Raw genomic sequence first — 22486 nt, forward strand, 5'->3', positions numbered from 1 at the left:
GGCTGTTTCCCCAACTCTCTAAAGGAGGCGTTAACCCACTCCTGAAGAAACCCACCCTCAACCCTTCTGAAGAAAACAACTACAGACCGGTATCTCTTTTTCCCTTTCTGTCCTAAACTATTGAACGAGCCATCTTCAACCAACTCTCCTCCTATCTCCACCGTAACAACCTCTTTGACCCCCACCAGTCAGGCTTCAAGGCCATTCCACAGAAACTGCTCTCCTTGCTGTCTCGGAGCAACTCCACGCTGCTAGAGCCGCCTCTCTCTCCTCTGTCCTCATCCTGTTCCGCGCTCTCTCTTCTCTCGTCCTACCTTGACGGCCGCACCTACCGGGTAACTTGGAGAGGATCTGTGTCGGAACCTTGTCCTCTTACTACTGGAGTTCCTCAGGGCTCCGTCCTGGGTCCCCTGCTCTTCTCAATCTACACTAACTTCCTTGGCTCCGTCATTCACTCGCAGGGTTTTTCCTATCACAGCTATGCCGACGACACCCTACTAATTCTCTCCTTCCCCGACTCGGACACTCAGGTGGCGGCACGGATCTCTGCATGTCTGACTGACAACCTCGGCGTGACACTTGACTCCCAACTCTCCCTGACTGCCAACATCACAGCGACGACACGATCCTGTAGATCCACGCTCTACAACATCAGGAGAATACGACCCCTTCTCACTCAGAAGGCGGCCCAGGTACTGATTCAGGCTCTTGTCATCTCCTTGGCTACTGTAACTCTCTCCTGGCAGGTTTCTTGTTGCCGCCATTCGAGCCCTGCAGCTTATCCAGAATGCAGCAGCTCGACTGGTCTTCAACCTTCCGAATCACTCCCACACCCACCACTTCTCCGTTCACTTCATTGGTTACCAGTGGCTGCCCGCATCCAGTTCAAAACATTGGTACTGACGTACCATGCTGTGAATGGATCGGGTCCAGTCTACATCTGCCAAGCTGCTTGTTCCTCCCTCGACTCTTTGCTGTCCTGCTCCCAGATTGTGGAATGAGCTCTCTGATGACATCAGGACTGCAGAGAGCCTCTTCATCTTCCGTCGAAAACTCAAGACATACCTTTTTAGACTCTACCTTGACTAAAACACTAGCAAACTGTAGCACTAACAAATCGTAGCACTTAAACTGTACTTATAACGGCACATGTTTTGAAACTGCTTGTTTGATGAAAACTGTACTTTCTTGTTACTTGTTCTTCTGAGTTTGTATCTCTATGTGGAAATGCACTTATTGCCACTTTGGATAAAAGCGTCAGCTAAATGACATGTAATGTCATGTACCGTATTTTCGCGACTATACGGCGCAAAGAATTATAAGGCGCACCTTCAATGAATCGCCGATTTTAGAACTATTTTCATATATAGGGCGCACCGGATTATAAGGCGCATAGAATAGAACAGTGGTTCTCAAATGGTGCTTTTGTGCATCTTGCGCCTCGAGGCGGACCGTCAGCGCGATCCCGACATCCAACTACGAGCTTAAATGTACTGTAGCGACTCTCGCTAATGAATCTCTGGACAATGTGCTTATCTTCTGGTTTTATTGTCGAGAAACAGGCTACTGTCGGCCGTAGCCTGCGCCGAACAAAAACACACCATCGCTCTCCAAAACAACAACAATCCCCGCGTCCCCATAGGTGGCACTAAGATGAGTGACGTAACATTGTGCGCCCTTCACTGACCATCCCAAAACTCTGTAAAGTGCAACGCCGCTCCAGAACATGAAAACACAGTCCGTTACAATACGCTGTTGGAGCTGGAATTACCGCGGCTGCTGGCACCAGACTTTCCCTCCAATGGATCCTCGTTAACCAGTATGGATCAACCAATTGAGCCATATATACGGCGCTCCGGATTATAAGGCGAACGCGTTGTTTTTTTAGAAAAAAAAGGATTTTAAGTGCGCCTTATAGTCGCGAAAATACGGTAATCTTTACTGTCCTCTATCACCTTTCCTTATTGAACCCTCCTCTGTCTCAAATAGGTATAACTGATAAAACTGATTGATGACTTCCTGTAACCTTAAATCCACTCGTCCTAACGTGCCCTCATAACTGATTCCCAACTGATGGATCAATAACCTCCATCTTGAACACCCCATGGACCATTAGCGTAGTACAACGGCAGCAGTTCTTTCCACAGTTGGACAATAGCAGGAACTGTTTACGGCTTCATTCGACTTATCTGCAGCGCACACGCTGAGCACACTGACATTCCAGCTCCATTGAATCACACGAGACTTTTCTCCAGAGGCCTGCAGACGCGAGTGAGGGTTTATCCCTCAGCGGCTTATCAGACGCAACACACACACACTAACACACACCAACACAAACCAACACACACACATAATAATCGTGTGTGTGAGTTGAGTTTATAACCGTGTGTGTGAGGACTGTGTGTGTTGGGTTCATACCCGTGTGTGTGTGTGTGTGAGGACTGTGTGTGTTGGGTTCATACCCGTGTGTGTGTGTGTGTGTGTGTGTGTGAGGACTGTGTGTGTTGGGCTTTATAACCGTGTGTGTGTGTGTGAGGACTGTGTGTGTTGGGTTCATACCCGTGTGTGTGTGTGTATGTGTGTGTGTGAGGACTGTGTGTGTTGGGTTTATAACCGTGTATGTGTGTGTGTGAGGACTGTGTGTGTTGGGTTTATAACCGTGTGGGTGTGTGTGTGAGCACTGTGTGTATTGGGTTTATACCCGTGTGTGTGTGTGTGTGAGGACTGTGTGTATTGGGTTTATACCCGTGTGTGTGTGTGTGTGTGAGGACTGTGTGTGTTGGGTTTATACCCGTGTGTGTGTGTGTGTGTGAGGACTGTGTGTATTGGGTTTATACCCGTGTGTGTGTGTGTGTGTGTGAGGACTGTGTGTGTTGGGTTTATACCCGTGTGTGTGTGTGTGTGTGAGGACTGTGTGTATTGGGTTTATACCCGTGTGTGTGTGTGTGTGAGGACTGTGTGTGTTGGGTTTATACCCGTGTGTGTGTGTGTGTGTGAGGACTGTGTGTATTGGGTTTATACCCGTGTGTGTGTGTGTGTGAGGACTGTGTGTGTTGGGTTTATACCCGTGTGTGTGTGTGTGTGTGAGGACTGTGTGTGTTGGGTTTATACCCGTGTGTGTGTGTGTGTGAGGACTGTGTGTGTTGGGTTTATAACTGTGTGTGTGTGTGTGTGTGTGAGGACTGTGTGTGTTGGGTTTATAACCGTGTGTGTGTGTGTGTGTGTGTGAGGACTGTGTGTGTTGGGTTTATACCCGTGTGGGTGTGTGTGTGAGGACTGTGTGTGTTGGGTTTATACCCGTGTGTGTGTGTGTGTGTGTGTGTGTGTGTGTGTGTGTGTGTGTGTGTGTGTGTGTGTGCGTTGTGACTCACCCCCAGCAGCAGCAACACGGAGGCTGTATCGGCCCTTCTTAGTGTAGAAAGTCTTTGCGCTGGTTCCTCCTGTAGAAGATGAGGAGGAAGAGGAGGTGGAGTCAGGAGATGAGGTCACGGTCAGAACCTTTTTCCTCTCCTTCTCGATGTGCTTCATCAGCAGGGCGGCCATCTTGTCTCCTCTTCCTCTCAGGGACACAGTCTTCCTCAGCATCACAGCCTGGGCCTCCCTTAGACTGGGAGTTCAAAGGTCAAAGTTACAACATTTCACAGTGATGAAGAGCTCCTCAGGCTGGCGTCCATTATTATTGCAAAATTCTATATTTATTGCAAAATTCAATGATTCATTCAAAAGTAGTGTATTGCACAAACTTTAACTTTTTAACAGCAGTATTTCCTGTACAAAGTAGCAATTAAATTTCTTCTTGAAAAATGAATCAAATCAAATATGAAACCAAAGCTTTCTGCCACTGCCACAGAATTATAGAAAAATAAGTTACATTCTAACAGGAACCTTCTGAACAACAATTAACATTTATTAATGTTTTTTTTTTTATCAGGGAGCAGCAGAAACTCTGCTCAGTAGGTTTGGTATTTGTAATGAATGTATGTTGGTACATTGATGTTCATAATGCTTATTCATGTTCATAACAAGCAGTACATATAGTTAATATTAATACATTTTGTTGTTAATAATGACGCCCCCTCCAAAGACAACACTGATGACCCCGGCCACTCTCACTGTGACCCGCCGTGAGGGCCAGCGAGCAACGCACTTTCCAAGCAATGATCAGAAGAGACTGCGTTAACCCACTCTATATAGTTCTATATCTACATGTGATCATGTAGATGAATAACATGAATCCCAGCATTTGCTTTTCTGTTCTGACCCACAATCCTTTGAGGAATGATAAATGAGCAGAAAGGTCAAAGTTGTGATGCGTGTGAGCTGAATGCGTTCTACATGGGACGTACTCTGTGAGGGAGGACCCACCACATACTGAACCAAGCTCCAGACTGCTCACCGCCCTGACCCCTGACCTCTGACCCGTGATCCCTGACCCCGGGTCATGGTCATTGTTCACAGAGGCGTTTTACACTCTGCAGACACAAAGCTCTTCTGCTTCCACCAAGCTCTCAACGTGACATCATCAGGGTCTGAAAATACTAGTACCACACTGGGAAATACTACCAGGAAAAAGTCCTTCATCGTACACCTAACTGAAGTAAAAGTATGTGCAGTCAAACCATTTATTGATTGATCAGTGATTCAATGTTTCTGGATTCATATTTCTGCTTTAGATGTTTCATTTGGGGAAAAACACCCAAAGAAGTCAAGTAAGCAAGTTTATATTAAAACATACAACATTACATTCTGATTTTATGTTGTATTAATGTCCGCTCAGATAACTGTGAAATGTACATTTCACTACTTAACTGAATAAAAAGGAGGGGGGGTCACGTTACCTCAGCGACTGCGTCTCTGCTCCTCTGGTCTTCTTCTTCTTCTCTGGTGTCCCAGCAACATCCTCACTCTTCTGCTCCCTCGTCCCCGACCTAGACTCTGGATTTGGGATCCTAGAGGACGTTGATGTCTCCTGTCGAAGGACTCTTTGGTCTTCTGGAGGAGACGTCTGTCTTAGGTGTGGAGACGCAGTCTGAGACGGGGAAGGATCTGTTTTGAGCCCGGTAGGCCCGGCTCTGATCTCCTCCTCCTTCTCCTGGAGGTTGTTGGAGTCCTGCGTCTCCGTCCTCTCGGCTCTCTGTCCTGCCTGAGGAGACGTTGCGGAGGAGTCTCCTTTCTCTTCTCCAGTATTTAGGATCTCTGTGTCCTCTTGGACATTGAAGGTCTCCGGTGGATTCGGGTCTGAAGCTCCTGGTCCGGGTCTGGCGGTTGTTGTCGTAGCAACGTGACCAGGGGGAGCGCCGATGACCCTAGTATTTCGGGAGGCCGGCTCCAGAGGGCCGCCTGTCAGCGAGGAGGACTCACAGCGGTAACCATGGAAACCGCGTGGACACACACAGCGGTTGGACTGGTGGCAAAATGAGGCGCCATGACAACGGAAAATACACCGGGCTGCAAGAGGAGAGGAGAAAAGGAGGGGAGGAGACAAGGTAGTAGTAGTCATACTGTGTAGCAGAACATGTACAAGCTGTACACTGCTGCTAGTAGTACTGAGTAGTACTTTAACACAATGAAGCTACATGTGTTAGCTGTACACAGATACTAATAGTACTGAGTAGTACTTTAACACAATGAAGCCACATGTGTTAGCTGTACACAGATGCTAGTAGTACTGAGTAGTACTTTAACACAATGAAGCTACATGTGTTAGCTGTACACAGATGCTAGTAGTACTGAGTAGTACTTTAACACAATGAAGCTACATGTGTTAGCTGTACACAGATGCTAGTAGTACTGAGTAGTACTTTAACACAATTAAGCTACATGTGTTAGCTGTACACAGATGCTAGTAGTACTGAGTAGTACTTTAACACAATGAAGCTAAAAGTATTAGCTGTACACAAATGCTAATAGTACTAAGTAGTACTTTAACACAATGAAGCTACATGTGTTAGCTGTACACTGATGCTAGTAGTACTGAGTAGTACTTTAACACAATGAAGCTACATGTGTTAGCTGTACACAGATGCTAGTAGTACTGAGTAGTACTTTAACACAATGAAGCTACATGTATTAGCTGTACACAAATGCTAATAGTACTAAGTAGTACTTTAACACAATGAAGCTACATGTGTTAGCTGTACACTGATGCTAGTAGTACTGAGTAGTACTTTAACACAATGAAGCTACATGTGTTAGCTGTACACAGATGCTAGTAGTACTGAGTAGTACTTTAACACAATGAAGCTACATGTGTTAGCTGTACACAGATGCTAGTAGTACTGAGTAGTACTTTAACACAATGAAGCTACATGTGTTAGCTGTACACAGATGCTAGTAGTACTGAGTAGTACTTTAACACAATGAAGCTACATGTGTTAGCTGTACACTGATGCTAGTAGTAACAGGGGGCCTCTTGAAGCTCCACGCTCACGACTCATAAAGAACATTCAGGACTAGAAGCCGTTAAGCGTCACTGATCCGCTCAGCGTGGACTCTGGAGTCCGGCATTAATCCCCCGAACAACAGGGGTCACATCTGTATCCAGGTGTTAGCAGAGTCGCTACGCTAACCGGCTCCCCGTTGCTCCAGACACACACTTGAAAAGGTGAAGGACAGATTCACAGTACGATCTTGTTCAAGACCTTTCAAATGTGTTACATTGGACTAATTATTAAAAGTCAATTTGATCTGAATATTGTTCTTCATTTCCATATGATCTGGTCTTTATCTTAAATACGATTTTTATTGATTGTATTTAGTTTCTGTATCTACATAATTATTTCCTCTGGGTATCAATACATTTATTTTATTTCACTTCATAAATAAATTATAGATATCAATAGGATGTAGCTTCTCATTTATGAGCTTTCCTTTTGTCATAAATGTCAGTTTTTATTAATTTATTTTTATGACGGCATAAAAACATCAGATTTATTGATCACAATCAACGTCTGATCGATGATTGATACTTGGTAATCTGGTTTTAAAGACTCGCATCGAGATGTTGGATCTTTTGTTGATAATGTATTGTATAATATAAATACCTCTTAACACTACAATAGCCATGAGCCTCAGCGAATGTTGCTATGGAGACGAATGTGTAATCAAAGCCACAACATTGTCTCATCATCTACAAAAAGAAGCAAATGCAAATATCAACCTCCAGTTTCCCCCGCCATGTTTACCACAGCAATGCACTCTGGGACTTAGATGAGATTGCTCAGTAGTCTTTTAAGAAGACGGGACTTCTTTTTATTTATTTGAAACAAGCAAATATGTTTTTTATGTAATAAGAAAAAAAAACATTTGTTTGACACGTAATCAATAATTATTCTTACCCGGCAATGACCCGGCCTCTTCTGAACATTTTTTTGGATTCGAGACTTAAGTACAATTACTTATTGTTATTGTTATTATTAACGACGTTAATGCAAACCCATTTTAACAATGTCATTATTTTGATCGCGGGATTAACGTTATTTATTATTCTATTTTTGGCCGGGGGGGGGGGGGGGGGGGGGGGTGTCACGGTTTGGTCTCTCTTCCTGTTTTAGTTTGAAGTTTCATGTTCCTTGTGGTCCTGGGTTAACTTCACTTCCTGCCTTGTCTTGTGATTGCCTGAGTGTTTCCACCTGTGTCCAATCACCTGCACCCCCCTCGTGTATTTAAGCCCCGTGTGCCTGTTGTTCTTTGTCGCGTCATTGTCTAATGTCTCTTGTTGTTGGTGCACGTTCTTTGGTTTTTGTTTTGAATAAAGAGCACTTTGTCAGAAGACCCTGCGTCTAAGTCCTGCACCCTCGATCCCTGACAGGGGGGGGTTGAAGACTTTTTGAAATGTCAACAGGTTTGTCTGTTTATCCTTTTATTGGTAACCTCACTGTTAGGGTTCACTGTTTCTGAAATTAGAGGCCTGACTGCTTTGTTCAATATTAACCTTTGGTTTAACTGCACTGCGGGCTGAGTCTTTGCTTATATGCACTTTATCATTTTATTTTGTACCACCCTGTTTGGCAATGTTGTTTTTCAGTAAAATAAAACATTTGCATTAAGCAAGCGAATCCACTTTTACATGTTGATAAGAGCATTAAAATGAACAAAAGATTATGGAAAAGAAAACTGAAGGTACATTTAGAATAGATACAAATTATGCGATTAATTGTGATTCTTTTTGAGTTGACTATGACATAAAAGTGGCTAATCGTAAATAATTAAATATTTTAATCGTTTGATTGCGCTAATATTTACATTTGCAGCTGACGCTTTTATCCATATTATAATTAAGGTTAATACATAAATACCCAAATGAGCTTTAAATTTAAAATCCCGTAACCGTCTAACGTTTTACTGAATCGTCATGTGACGCTTGTTTCCTTGTGATCCTTGAGATGACTAGTGGGCCTGAGGTGTGATTGACAGAGGGACGCCATGTACTCACGCTTGTTGCACCGCCAGGTCCCAGGTGAGAAAGTCCATCCAACACAACAGCGACTTGCACACACACGAGGCCTGCAGCACATAGTCATCATTAAGGAGCCATGGTCACAAAAAGCATAATATTTAATATATCTCACTGATAGAGACAAACTGCTCAGACTTTAGCTTTTTCTTTTTCAGTATATAATATTTATTTTTCTATTTTCTTATAACCCAGCATCAAAATGAAATCTGTTTTTTCCTCCACTGGTCACCTAGAAGCCTGAAGATGCGTTATTTCATATTTATGATTAATGAAAACAGGTCCCAGCTGCACGCTGTGAGCCTTCTGGGAAAAGGAGTCAATTAGCAGATCAACACTGGGTGCAAATAAGCCTCCCCCCCACAGCCATCATGAGATGGTCATCACAGCTGTGTGTAACAGGAAGTATGTGTGTGATTGGTTGTTTACAACGTCACATGATCAGAAACATCAGTGACGTCATCACCCCTGACTTTTATGTTTGGACTCAAAATGACAGGAATGTTTACGATAAGGGGGACATGTGACCTGAGGATCAACCTGAAGCCTTACACAAGGTCACATGGTCACGAGGTTACGGGTCCCCGTAGCAGAGCTGGTCCTCACGAGGACACCAAAAGCAAGACCTGCGTGTGTCTCACAGGACTTTGAAGTCAAAATTGACTTTTTCCTCTTTTCACACACTCATACAAACTTCTTCAACACACACACACACACAGTGTATAAACCCAGTCAGTAAATTCACAGTGTTGTGTGTGTGTGTTGACTTTGCATCCATCACTTGACTGTCAGACCTGCGCTTGAGGCTGGTTTGACACACACACACACACACACACACACACACACACACACACACACACACACACACACACACACACACACACACACGTACATACAATTTGACACATTGCTGGGGCGTCTGCAGACGCACCTGACAGATGCTGATTGGTGGGATGCTTCATGGTTACACAGACACACAAACACACACACACAGACACACACACACCGAGGTCGTTTTGAGTCACTTGGTGGATGTTTTGATGTATTTGTTTGTCTTCCTCGTTTCTGTCTCTTTACTCTTTTTCATTAACTCAAATCTACGAATACACACAGCAGCAACGACCCCCCCCCCCATGTGTTGAACAGCTTGAGCCTCTTAACGCCCCCCCCCCCCCCCCCCCCCCCCTGTGCCGGCTGAATCAAAAACAAACAGGCCCCATTCAGACAAAAGAGAGGCCCTCAGGGGTCACATGACAATGAGCCGCCCCAGAAACAGGACGTGATTTCATGATTCTTATTGATGAATGTGGAGAGTTTGCAGTCTGGATGCTGAGTGTGCAGTCTGATGGAGGCCTGGACTGGGACCAGTGGCCCCCAGGGACCCCCCCTTCATTCAGTATGTATTACGATGTATTGACCAACAACTGACGGTTCATAGATTTAAACACTTTAAAAACACAAAGAATGTAGGCGTTTCATTGTTGTTGTTATTTTAAATATTGCTAAAGTGATCTGAAGGAAACAAAGAGGCTTCTCTAAACACGTGATCGATCCGCTCACCCGTTGACAGCCGCGCTCCCGGTGCCGCGCGTCCTCGCGGCGGGCCGCACGCCTCCCTCCTCCCGGGGGGGAGGATGCTGAGCTGCGGTGTGAAGAGTTAAAATCCACAAGAGCCACGGAGAAAGGCGCATGTTGATCGATAGCAGATAGAATCAATGTGACGGATCGATGGAGCTTCCCGGGGGGGTCCGGCTCTCCACTTCGCGAGTCTGACTCATTGGAAGTTTTCTCTCATTCATCATGAACTCCGATATCTGCCTTCGTTGTGCTGTCAGCCAATAGGAGCAGAGAATAGCAGCTCCTCCGCTCCCATTGGCTGACAGCCGGAGAGCCTCCGAATAGCCAATCAGAAGCCAGCATGGGGCAACGTATTCAGGCTTTTACATAATTGTATATTTTAAGATCTCACTGAGGAAAATGGGGTATTTTGTGATTTGAGTTAAATGTTGTTGTTTTTTTTATATCTGAGAATTTAGATTTAGATCAATGGTAATGATAAAAACGAAATATCAGAAGCATAGTTTAAACCCCCTAAAAAACTCATCATATGATAATTATTATGAATATGAACATATACAAGTTTATGTTAATCCGTAAAATAACTGTCAGTAAAAAGTACAATATGTCCCTCTGAGATGTGGAGAAGTAGATGGAGATATAAGAACGACATGGACATATTTCAGGGAAGTTTTAGTCAGAAACTCCAAAATGTTCTTTGGTTTCAGCTTTTTCATGAATCATGTTTCATATTTGGGTTTGGTCATAAAATAAAGAGCTTTATAGAGAGTGAGTTTAATAGAAAAAAGGCGTTGTTAGTTGCAAAATTACCAAAAATATACATTTTTAAGTAAATTGTTTAAACCTGAATTCAGGTTTCTAATTTAACCCTGAATGCCACACAAAAAATACAGAAACACGTTTAGTGGAAAAAATGTAAAAAATAAAACAGTGAGACCACCAGCAGATGGAAACCAGCTGAACCAGATCAAGGACCAGTAGGACCAGTAGGTGAGCGCTGCTTCGTGTCACCTTCACGCAGTCAACAGAGGGTTTCTAGGTTTTCATTTTTACTTGTTTCTTCATCAAATATAGAAAACCAGAGACAATAATTATCTATTAAAGCATGAGAACCAAACTATGTTCATTAGATGTGGAATTATGTGAATAAACGTCACATTGAAAATACAATTCATTTAAGCGTCTGCCAAAAACTTAAAATGTATTATAATTTATTATGACACTGATGTTTAACTACAGTATTAGAAGTAATATCACAGTATAACTACCATGATACAAGTGGAAGTCCTGCCTTCAACAGCCAAGTCAAAAGTATTATGAACCCTGAGCAGAGTAATATGATTAAATACGTTGATTCATCACTTCAATGCCTTTATATTCTGCTGGTAATTTAATAAATAATACACTGTGTATTAGTTCATTCATTTGTTGTGTAGTACTGTAGTACACTAACAAATATTTCCTAGTGAGCAAACTAAACAAAAGTACTTAAATACAATAAAATAGGATTATAAAGTTTGCAATCATTTGTTCATGCAATAAAACAAATCTTTCCAGAAGATCATTAAAATATGGCTGTAAAATGCTGCTGTTGCCATGGTGACACGTCAGCTGATTGGCCGTAAAGAAGACAACTAGTCACACAAACTTTAAAATATAAACTGATAAACACTTTTAGGTAAAAAATTCTTAGACTGATGCCACAAGGTTATAAAAAGTAAAAAAAGGTTTAACTTCACTTTTTTTGCTCCGGTTTGGTCCACGTGATCAATCAATATTTAATATTTCTGTGACAGATTTATTAATTTCCCCTCATCAACGTTTAGTAGAAGCAAAAGACAAAGGATTTATTGATCAGCTGTAGCTCGCTGCTGCAGAGGAAGTACTCACATCTTACTTCAGCTAAGAAGTACTACCACAGTGTAGAAATACATCAGTAGTATCTCATTATGCAGAATAATATATTAGAATATTAAAGTGTTTGTCACCTAATTCATTTTAATACCTTCATAAACTGGTAGTTTAGTATATAATATTACATAATTTATTAGATATAAAAAAAATAATTTATATAACCATCCCACGATATTATTTCCTCATCCTCAAAATTATTTTCATGAAGATATTAAAAAAACATTGAAGTATAAATCTAACATCTGCGTGTTTTACATCCAGTACACGAGGGACCAGTAGCCTCCTTTACAGGGCTAGCATTAGCTTAGCGGGCTACAGCTGATAGCATCCAGTGTTCCACTTTCCACAGACTCATTTGACTCATTGATCGAGGGTACTGATCAGTGCGGCTTCTGAAGGACCAATCAGAAGCTGGTCTCGTTCATGTGTGGTTTGGGGCTGGTGGGCGGTCCGGGGGCGGGGCTCTCCGGACTTGCCAGGCTCTCAGGGGAAGACGGGGCGTCGGCGGGCGCACTGGAGCGCGAGGGGCTCACGGCTGCAGGGGCGGAGCTGGTTGGGGGAGTGGGCGTGGTCTTGCGGATTGAAAGCGGCGGGGTCAGCGCCGATGACGCGGACGGGACGGGGGGCGGAGCTCCTGGGGAGTGGCGTGCACAAGGCGACACGGAGAAGGTGGTGGGGGTCCTGAGGCCGAACCTGGCCTCTAACTCAGTGCACACTGCTACGCTCCGCCTCATGCCCTCAAACCCCGACGGGACCCCGAACCCAGAGCCCGCCGCCACCTCTGACCCCTTGGCGAGCTCCTGGCAGCGCTCCACGAAGCTCCCCCTACGCACGGACCCCCACTCCCGGTCCCGGTCCTGGTGCCTGGTGGGTCGGGGGCTGCCGGTGTGGCTGTGGCTGGGGGCGTAGGCGGGGATGTTGAGGGCTGGCAGCCCGCAGATGGGGGGGTCCCGTACGGGCTTGGTGAGGGGCACAGCCTGCCGGGGGAGGCTGCCGCACAAGGAGGGGGTGGAACCCGATGCCCCTCCTCCTCGCGGCCCGGCCGCCGAGTGGAGACGGTCCATCCTGAAGACGTCGGTGAGCTGAGAGTGGAGACTGGAGGGGACAGGAAGTCACATGGGTCAACCACCACCACCACCACCACCACATGGGCGGGGCTTGTGCCAGAGGTTACCTGCAGGTGGAGGCTCTCGGTGTGCTGTCAGGTGTTCTGGTCAGAGCCAAGTCACACTGGTCCAACAGCTCCAGAAGCTCCTCCTCCGTCGGCCCGCCCAGCGCTACGAAACGAACCAATCAGAGCCCAAATCACTCCCCTGACCAATCACAGGGCTCGCAAGATGTCAAGCATTTACGAGAGACAAAGACTCTGACCTCTGATGTCGACCTTCCCGGCGATCTCCATCGCGGTGGTCAGGTCCCACATCTGGATGCTGCCGTTGCCATGGCCGCTGAAGAGGTAGCGCCGCGGCCGAGAGCCGATGCGGCTCGAGCCCTCGCACTCGTGGACCATGAAGGCCGTGATGGAGGTGGTGTCCACCGAACGCACCTCGCACACCCTGACGGAGGGACACACCGTTCAATGCCCGATGTCGTTCTTTATGCTCTGATTTGAAGGAGCGATGTCTCGCTCACCTCTTCCCGTTGGAGGACAGCCTCACGTAGAGTTTATCTGTGTCCGGTACCACTCTCTGGATGAACACCTGCTGGTCGTCTCTCTCTCCGTACGGACCTGAACACACCAGCCACTCATCAGCCCCCGTGACCTTTGACCCCGCCCTGACCACTTCCCCATTCACATGGATTAGCGTGACTTCTGCTGGTCTACAGCGCCAATGCAGGAGAGACCAGTAAGAGAGCATCTAAAGAGGGTGACTGTTTGAACACAACTCCTAAATAAAGCTTTGACCTTTGACCCCACCCACCCTCCCTACCCACCTATCTCCGTGCCGGCGCTGCAGCCTCCGTGTCCGTCCACGTCCTCCAGGCTGAGGATCTTGAAGGAGGTGAGCGGCGTGGAGCCCGGCTGGGTGGAGATCATCCCCCTGAACCGGGTCACCGTCCACGTCCGCACGTGGTTGTTGTCGGCACAAACTGACGGAGGAGGACGGAGGGACAAAGTGACGAGGAGGCCACCTACCCGAGACCCGGTTCCCAGAGGACGAGTGCATGACACGAGGTGTCCGTACCTGAGATGAGGTGCTTCTCGGAGAGCATGATCTTGGTGACGGGGCTACGGTGGACTGAGAAGGTCTGGAAGAGCTGCGGCCCCGAGCCGACCGTCTCTGGGTGCTGGACGATGACTCGGACCGACCCGGAGCTGGTCCCATACGCAATCTCGATCCAGTTCCCACTGTCACCTGATCACAGGACCACCACATTCACTACAAGTAGAAGTAGTATTTCAAAGCAGTACTTTGAACGGTGTCTTAGTCCTTACTGGTTTTGGGGGTGAGGTAGACGCTGAGAGCGGTGATGGCGTCTTCGGTCGGGTCTCGGTACAGCTCCGTCACCAGCAGGTCGTTGTCCTTCATCCTCAGAGGAAACTTCTGCACATCTGACAAACCAATAAACCGCTCAGGCACGTTTTCATTGGCTTCTGATTGGCTCTTTGCCCCCTTTAGGCGCATAAACTTCCAAGTGGTATCTCAAAGAGCTCGTAACACCGTACTGCCCAACTAGAGCCACGCTCGGGAGACGCTTAGAGTCTTAACAAGTAGGATGGGATCCAGAACCTTCAGTCATCAAGCTCCTCTTTAGGAGCAGATTCATTCAGCTCATTTATGACTTTCCTCTTATAGTTGGTGCTGGCTCAGGTTAGTCTGGACCAGCCCTTAGTCAAGCTGCTGTAGGTCTACACAGCTGGAGGAGCTCCTCTCACAGGATCCATGGTGCTGCTGCTGCTTCTAACACTTTTATTAGTCAGATTACTGTCAGCATGATGCAGATCAGGCTTCCCCTCCCCACACGGTGGTTCTATCTGATGCTCACACTCCAGTTGTTGGGACTCACCGATGTAGTAGATGGATCCGTTGTTGCAGCCCAGGATCAGGAAGGAGCCGGCAGTGTCGTAGCTGCTGATGGGAACCACGTCCTGGTTCTGCACACCACAGAAGAAGACCAAAGAGAAGGTCACTTAAAGCACTTTATTCCCGGACAAAGCCAGCAATGTGACAGAGAGCGGCTCCACCCACCTGCCAGTGTTTGGTGACGGCGTTCCAAACCCCGACCTTCCCCGTGTGGCTGGTGGCGATCAGCTGGTTACCAACGAAGAAGAGCGCCTCCACCGGCACATTCAGGCTAAAGACTCCTGCGGGACGACAGAGTTCTTCTTCTCTATGTGACTTTTATACGCTGGGACCAGAACCAGCGGCTGATGGTTGTGGAGACTTTTACATCATGGATCCAGACTCCATTGAGCAAACAAGTCATTTAAAAGTGATGATTTCCATCACTCAGGTCCTCCTTTATTGTGAGAAAATCTCTATATTTGGGGTTCAAGTAGGTTTCCCTGGAGATAAGCCCCTCCCCCTTTCCGGTACAAATAAAAAGAAGGATCAGAAATAACACCGGAGTAGTTTGGGGTAAACGTACATTTAAAGATCTTTTTCTTCTTTTATCTTCATCCTCTTTTCTCAGAACATTCCATTTCTTCTGAACCTCCACAGCAGCGTCGGAGTTGCTCACCGATTTCGTTGCCGTTGCCGTCGGGGCAGATGGCCCAGAGGATGATCTCCGTCCCCGCGGCAACCGCCACCATCTTGTCGTTGTCTCCCAGAGAGCCGGCCATCACTTTGGCGTTCAGCGCCACGCGGTCGATGACCCAGTCGAGGCGAGGAGAGGTGAAGACCTGCTGCCACCCGGTGGATTCCTTCACCCTGAGTGTGTGTGTGTGTGGGGGGGGGGGGGGGGTTATTCTGATCTGATACTTCTTTCCGTTTCTGACTCAAACTGATCAGCAGAGATTATTGATTGTATATCATGATCTGCTGTAGGTTTATAATATTATTGTTGTTGTGTACCTGTAGCAGACGACAAACTGTGCGTAGGCCACAGCGATCCAGTTGTGATGCCCACAGATGATGCGGACCATGCCGGTGTCTGATAGCTGACCTGCGCACACACACACACACACACACAGGTTAATAAAGCACTCTGGTGTGTGTGTGTGTGCGTGTCTCTTTGTGCGTCTCCCTGTGTGCGCCTCTACCTCCGGGGGTCCTCTCCTCCGTGCTGGCTCTTCCGAGGATCCCGGCGTTCCCGAGGTTCGGGGGCATCGTGTTGCTGCGTCTGACCGGCGCTCGCTCCACGGGCCCAACCCGGCCCGCCATGAACTGTGACCCCGCCACGCTGTGCCGGTTGCGGCGCTTTGCCGGGTAGACTGAGACAGGAAGTGGACACGTCACATGAATGAATAACAATTACTAATCATATGATTTATGAATAAACAAATCCGACATGGAACTGGCATATCAACCAACCGAAAATAAAAATGAAATAATTATAAATTAATTAGACATGGACAAATTAAAAGATAAATCAGATGAATAAAACGCAATATATATTTATTTTTCAAACAAATTAAATGAAAAACACATTTGTGAAATACACATTATGGGTGAAGTAAAGATGAATGACCAAAACTTTGAAACATTTAAAGAATAATGAATGAGTCACATTTAAGCTTTTTGGTTAAATCAGGAACAACAGATGATTTGTGTTAAATCAAACAAACTCAAGACAGTAAAACACTAACAATCTGTAGCACTTAAACTGTACTTATAACGGCTCTATACCATGTTTTGAAACTGCTTATTTGATGAAATTGTACTTTCTTGTTACTTGTTCTGAGTTTGTATCTCTATGTGGAAATGCACTTATTGTACGTCGCTTTGGATAAAAGCGTTTTACAGTGATGTAAAAAAACCTATAATATTTCTAAAAAAAAAAAAGCTCTAAAAACAAATGTAAAGAGTATAAAGGGTGTTTGTTTGTGTCCCCCACCCTGCTAGTGTGCATCATACATAACAGGTGGTGTACCTGGGGGAGGCAGGTAGCCGTTGAACAGCACGTTTCCACAGGAGGACCGGTCCAGCTCGTCACACAGCTGCAGCTTACGCACTGTGAGCACACCACTGTCCATCAGACACACAGCAGCAGGTACGAAGGAACAACATTTAAATACACGTCATATGAGAATTTAATGTCTGAGTAACTGCCTGGTTCGGTCTCACATCAACTGAACCCCCCCGTGGTGCCTTTACTGCCCCTCCAGACACTCTGTGCCTCTCACCCAGCGGCGTGATGCCGTAGAACTCGGCCTCGTGCATGAGCATGTGCACGCTGATGGTTCGGGGGTGCAGCTCTTTGGTCCGGAGGAAGTTGAGGATGGTGGCAAACAGGGAAGGGTCTCTGTCGATGAAGATCTGCACAAACAGACGCGTGTCAGCACACACACACACACAGGTGTAAAGTAGATGAATGTATTAACTCACAGCTCCGGTTTCATCCTTCAGGGTGGAGATCCGGCCGCTCAGAAGACTGAAACACAGGAGGACATTCTGTGAGTGAACGGCTCCACGTTACCGCCGCCGTAAAATTGCTTAAGTATGGATCGGAGTCCGGTAACGAGTGTTTCTCTCTCACACACACGCACACACACACACCTGGAGAAGAAGGAGTCAGGAACCCAGGTGAGGGTCTGTCGGGAGGTGCTGAACCTGTCAACAAACAAAGCCCTCATCGTTAGCTTCTTCTCTTCAGAGTTATTACGTCCGGTCCTTTAAGTGAATATAATCAAAAATACAGGTATTTTTCACTTCTTTATAGTTTATAGGCTTTACTTTGCCCTCAAATGCTCTGTGTAAGTTATATCACGTTATAACTTATAACGTGTGTGTGAACATTAGCTCAGAGGACTTGCTAGGTAGCATTAAGTTAGCTAACAATACGTATGATAAAGCGTCACTTTTGTGTGAATAAACTAGTTTAAGTGAAGTTTTTTATTGGTAAACGGTTAACCAAAGAGGAATTCGCGTGTTTGATGGTTTGTATTTGTGTTTAAACTCATTTAAATTAACTGTTAACACGCTTTATTAGCAGCGTTAGCGGTAACTTAGCATTAGCCAGCCGGAGGATTAGCTCACACCGAAACTTTCCGCGGCTCCTCACCTCTTCCCCCCGACGTTCAGGTGGATGATGTCCCCACTCCTCGCGCTGTGGGACATCATCTGCAGGTTTAGCTGCTCCTTAAAAGAAAAAATAATAATTCTATTTTAATCCATTTTAGAGGATGAAGTCATTTTCCGTTCTTGTTTTCATCTCAACTTCCGGTCCCGCAGGGAGGAGGTAAAACGCGGGGTGGATCTCTGGATCCGCCGGAAAGAGGTTTTTAAATAAATGGGTTTATTTACTTGTACATGTATTAAATGTGGTAAAAATCCAATATAACAAATACCCCTGCAGATAAATAAATATTTGAAAACATGTAGAAAAGTATTGTGACAACCACATTCATTTCATACAAAGGAAAATGTTGTTTTTTGGTTCATGCCAATAAGTTATCCAAAAATATAAAACATCTGTTTTTAAACACATTTTTCAGTGTTAGACAAGATGAAAGTGTTTAGAGTGATTATTGTGACCAAAATAACAGTAATATTTCATATTTATATCTTCAAAGGCTTTAATCTAATGAAAGATCAGCTCTGTGTGCAGCCGAGCAGATGTTCTCTGATGCTCCTCAATCTTCCTTCCTCCCTTTGTCCTCCAGATAACCTCTATATATATGATATGAGATATATGCAGGGTTTATATCGTAAGTGACTTTCTTTTCATGTTAAGTCACATTGATTAATTTCAGTTTATCCTGATTAACTCATCATTGAGAAAGAAAATGATTAAACAAAAAGATTATATCAGCAAGGACATAGGAGATTAGGAGGAGAGGAGACAACCGAGGAAAAAGGAAAAGAGGAAGGCACAGAAACCGAGAGGCAGGGGGCCAGAAACAGGAAGTAGAAGTCCACTCTTTACAGGACTGCTGTCTGAGGGAGACTCCACAACTGCATGCCCAGAAGGTCCAGAAGGTGAGTCCACTCTTCTCTTGGTTAACGAGCTCAGCAGGAAGTCATGAAGAAGAACGTAGAGAGTCAGTCAGTAACTGTTTAATCAGAAACGTGTTGAGTCATAACTATAAAATTAACTTTGTCTTTCAGCATCAGAAAGCTTCAGGCTCCTGAATCTGTTCCTTTCAAAGTAGAATAACTTGTTAAAAACAAGCAGACGAAAGTCCAACGTCGGAGCCGTGAGTTCAATGATTTAAACGTATAATGATAAATATCTATTTAAATGATTCATGTAAATCATACTTCCCATTTAGTGCTGCATCCATCGAGTGTGTGTATTTAGAAATAAACAACCCATATGAAAATACTACATTACATCAATAACTTATGATAATAAATCATATTCAGATTATCATTCATTCGTTCATTTTTTTGGTGGTTTCATTATTTTACGATTAAATTAACATATTCAATTAATGAAATATCAAGTCAACATTTTTCTATACACAAACATGGTAAAAATAGATTTCTATTCATCAACATAAATACATACATATATATTTAAACAAGTGTTTATATGTAAATACAATATATATAATATATATATATATATGTATATATATGATTCATGGATTCAGAGAAGCTGGTGTAAAAGCAGATGTGAAAATGACTTTGTGACTTAAATAAACATGACGTAGCATTTTCAAACCTGCTTTATTCTTTGCATTCATGAATCATATTTATTTGAATATTTTAAAGGGAAAGCAGCAAACTTCCACAGAAGAGCGAAGAGGAAGCAAATCATCAAAGATTCTTTCACTAAAGCTTAAAATAGTTTCTACAACATTACCGACACATTGTCAGTGACATAGTACTATAAACTGTATTTTATATTGTATCAATATAAACTATTTTATATGATTATAAACTCTGAACAATGACTTGAACTAAAAATGCTGCATCACTTCCTGTGAAAGCAGAACTTCTGTGAGGAGACAATCACAAGGTTTCATTGTTTCATCATCGGAGAAGCAGAGAAACTCCTCCTGCTCCTCCTGGTGTGCTCAGGATGAAGGAGGTGTTTGAGTAGGAGGAGGATGTGATCACCAGGAAGCTCTCTGTTTGTTCACGTGTCTCCGTGGAAACAGAAGCTCCTCTTTAGGTAAACGAAGGAGTTTTTGAATCTGAAGATCTGAAGAGAGGAAAGAAAACATGTTGACAGACGACTTCTTCTCCTCGTCCTCCTCCTTCCTCTTCTTCAATCCTTCCCCTTCTTCTTCTTCTTCTTCTTCTTCTTCTTCTTCTTCAAGCAGCTTGGTGTTCAGAGGTCAATAAATGATTATAAAACAAACCAATCCGCAGCATAAAGCGTTTGTATCTAATATTTAACAATCGTTGTGACGAGAATGACTTTTATCATCTGTGATCACACAATGTTCACACGGCGTTGTTGGTTTTTCCCCAGCGATGGACCCCCTTAACTCCTCCCACCTCCCCACCAACCAATCAGAGCTCAGCAGCACCTTCACCCAGCACGTGCTGCCGCCGCTCTACCTGCTGATCTTCGTGGCGGGCTCGTGCCTGAACGGCGTGGCCGCCTGCGTCTTCTTCCGCGTGCCAAGCGACTCGGGCCTGGTGGTGTACCTGAAGAACATGGTGGTGGCGGACCTCCTCATGCTCGCCTCCTTCCCCTTCCGGCCCGCGGCCCAGCTGGGCCTCGGCGGCTGGCGCCTCCACGTGGTGATCTGCCGCTACACCTCGGTGCTCTTCTACTCCTCCATGTACGCAGGGATCCTCTTCATGGGCCTCATCAGCCTGGAGAGGTACGTGAGGATCGTGAAGAACGCCTCCTCCTCCTCTTCCACCTCCTCCAGGTGCAGCAGGGCGCCCCCGCTGCACCTGCTGCAGAGCGTGGGCTTTGCCCGCATGCTGGCGCTGCTCAGCTGGGCCCTCCTGCTGGCGTGCGCGCTGCCCAACGTGGTTCTGACCAGCCGGCCCGCGGACGCGGAGACGTCGCGGCGCTGCATGCAGCTGAAGACGCCGCTGGGGGTCAGCTGGCATCGCGCCTCCACCCTGTTCAACGTGGGCCTGTTCTGGGTCACCCTGCTGGTGCTCGCCTCCTGCTACGCCTCCATTGCACGCCGGGTCTACCGCTCCTACCGCCGTGTGGGCTGCCGCCGCCGCAGCGACGCGTGCCACAAGTCCAACCGCAGCATCTTCACCCTGCTGGCGGTGTTCCTGGCGTGCTTCGTGCCGTACCACGCGTGCCGCGTGCCGTACACCCTGAGCCAGATGCCCGGCGCCGGCTTCAGCCGCCACAGCCGCTTCCTGCTCTTCCAGCTGAAGGAGGCCACGCTGTTCCTCTCCGCCCTCAACGTCTGCCTGGACCCCCTCATCTACCTCCTTATGTGCCGCACCTTCAGGGAGGCGCTGCTCGGGAAGGGGAGGGCCGCGGGGCCCACGGGGGCCACGGGACAGAGCCTGAGCCTTATCTAAGAGGTGGGGGGGAAGAGAGAGGGAAGGAGCTGAGGAGTCAAGGGGTCAAGGAGAGGAGACAAAAGAAGAGGGGACTAGAGATGAGGCGAGGAAACCAGGAGAGAAGAGGACACGCCTTAACAGACTGTCGTGTGTAAATGAAGTCTATAAAAGACGAGTTGTCAGTGAACGCATCGCCTCTGTTTCTGGAGAACACAATAGAAACTGAATTCATTTATATAAAATATAATATTAAATTATAAGCTGGTCTTTAAATAATGCATTTACATATATGAATTAATTAATTAAATTACTAATTTAAACACAGTGAATTATTTAAGTTACTAATTTAAATATAGCTAATTTTTTTAATGATCTTTTATTTATAGTTCATTATTCTTCTGTGATCATCTTGGTGTCATTATAAGACACTTTCAATCAAGTAATTGGAAATGATAAATGAAAAATGTATAGTTGTAAATAAATGTTTGATGATTCGTTGGTTGGAGTTTGAGATGAACTTATTATAACTTATCCTGAGAGAACAGGAAGTGGCTCAGACTGTTGTGATGTCACATCCCTGTGACTCCGGGGGAAGTCAGCTGATCTCATTTTTGTGGTGTCCCCGTGTTTACCCACACTATATCCATCACATTATATTCATAAAATGTAATAAAATATTCAATTAAATTCATTTTATTTTGTATTTTCCTCTGTCCCCAAACCCTCACATCGGCACAGGATAAACTCCCCAAAATATGAAAAAACCCTTCAATGGGGAAAAAAGGGAAGAAACCTTAGTGAGAACGTCAGAGGAGGATCCCTCTCCCGGGATGGACAGACTGCAATGGATGTCATGTGTACAGAATCAACAATGTAAAAGATGTACAATACATTCAACTCCTCTAACAGAGATGATACAAGTAATTGCAAGTAGCAGAAGAGGTGTACGGCAGGACCACTGCAGGGACAACCTCCATCAGATAGAACCACCATCCAC

General features: G+C 45.5%; 3 protein-coding genes across 4 annotated transcripts in view; 1 reads left to right on the plus strand and 2 right to left on the minus strand.

The window, feature by feature from the left end:
• Positions 1-8537, minus strand: part of LOC119211508 (latent-transforming growth factor beta-binding protein 4-like) — a 29759-nt gene extending 21222 nt beyond the window's left edge. The window contains exons 1-3 of the mRNA XM_062560955.1: positions 8435-8537; positions 4839-5448; positions 3372-3607 (exon numbers count right to left, since the gene is read on the minus strand). Of these exons, the coding sequence (XP_062416939.1) occupies positions 3372-3607; positions 4839-5448; positions 8435-8525 (937 nt within the window). The 5' untranslated portion in view covers positions 8526-8537. The remainder of the gene's footprint in view (positions 1-3371; positions 3608-4838; positions 5449-8434) is intronic.
• A 2179-nt stretch (positions 8538-10716) lies between these two features.
• shkbp1 (SH3KBP1 binding protein 1) lies at positions 10717-18317 on the minus strand. Its single transcript, XM_037462491.2, has 17 exons — positions 18116-18317; positions 17611-17664; positions 17440-17485; positions 17238-17370; positions 16985-17065; positions 16155-16325; positions 15967-16057; positions 15632-15822; positions 15139-15254; positions 14957-15044; positions 14385-14501; positions 14134-14304; positions 13883-14038; positions 13580-13676; positions 13319-13503; positions 13122-13224; positions 10717-13042 (listed from the first exon to the last, which is right to left on the minus strand). The coding sequence occupies exons 1-17, from the start codon at positions 18172-18174 to the stop codon at positions 12352-12354; spliced, it is 2550 nt and encodes an 849-aa protein (XP_037318388.2). The 5' UTR covers positions 18175-18317; the 3' UTR covers positions 10717-12351.
• An 80-nt stretch (positions 18318-18397) lies between these two features.
• Positions 18398-22210, plus strand: LOC119211526 (P2Y purinoceptor 14). 2 transcript variants are annotated; one of them, XM_062560957.1, is made up of 3 exons: positions 18398-19032; positions 19162-19250; positions 20477-22210. In XM_062560957.1, exon 3 carries the CDS (start codon positions 20479-20481, stop codon positions 21505-21507), a length of 1029 nt encoding a protein of 342 aa, XP_062416941.1. In that variant the 5' UTR covers positions 18398-19032; positions 19162-19250; positions 20477-20478; the 3' UTR covers positions 21508-22210. The 2 variants fall into 2 exon arrangements, with proteins under 2 accessions (XP_062416941.1, XP_037318407.2); XM_037462510.2 differs by lacking the exon at positions 19162-19250.
• Positions 22211-22486: the final 276 nt, after the last annotated feature.

Source organism: Pungitius pungitius, chromosome 3, assembly GCF_949316345.1.
Source record: "Pungitius pungitius chromosome 3, fPunPun2.1, whole genome shotgun sequence".
In the NCBI taxonomy this organism is placed as follows: Eukaryota; Metazoa; Chordata; class Actinopteri; order Perciformes; family Gasterosteidae; genus Pungitius; species Pungitius pungitius.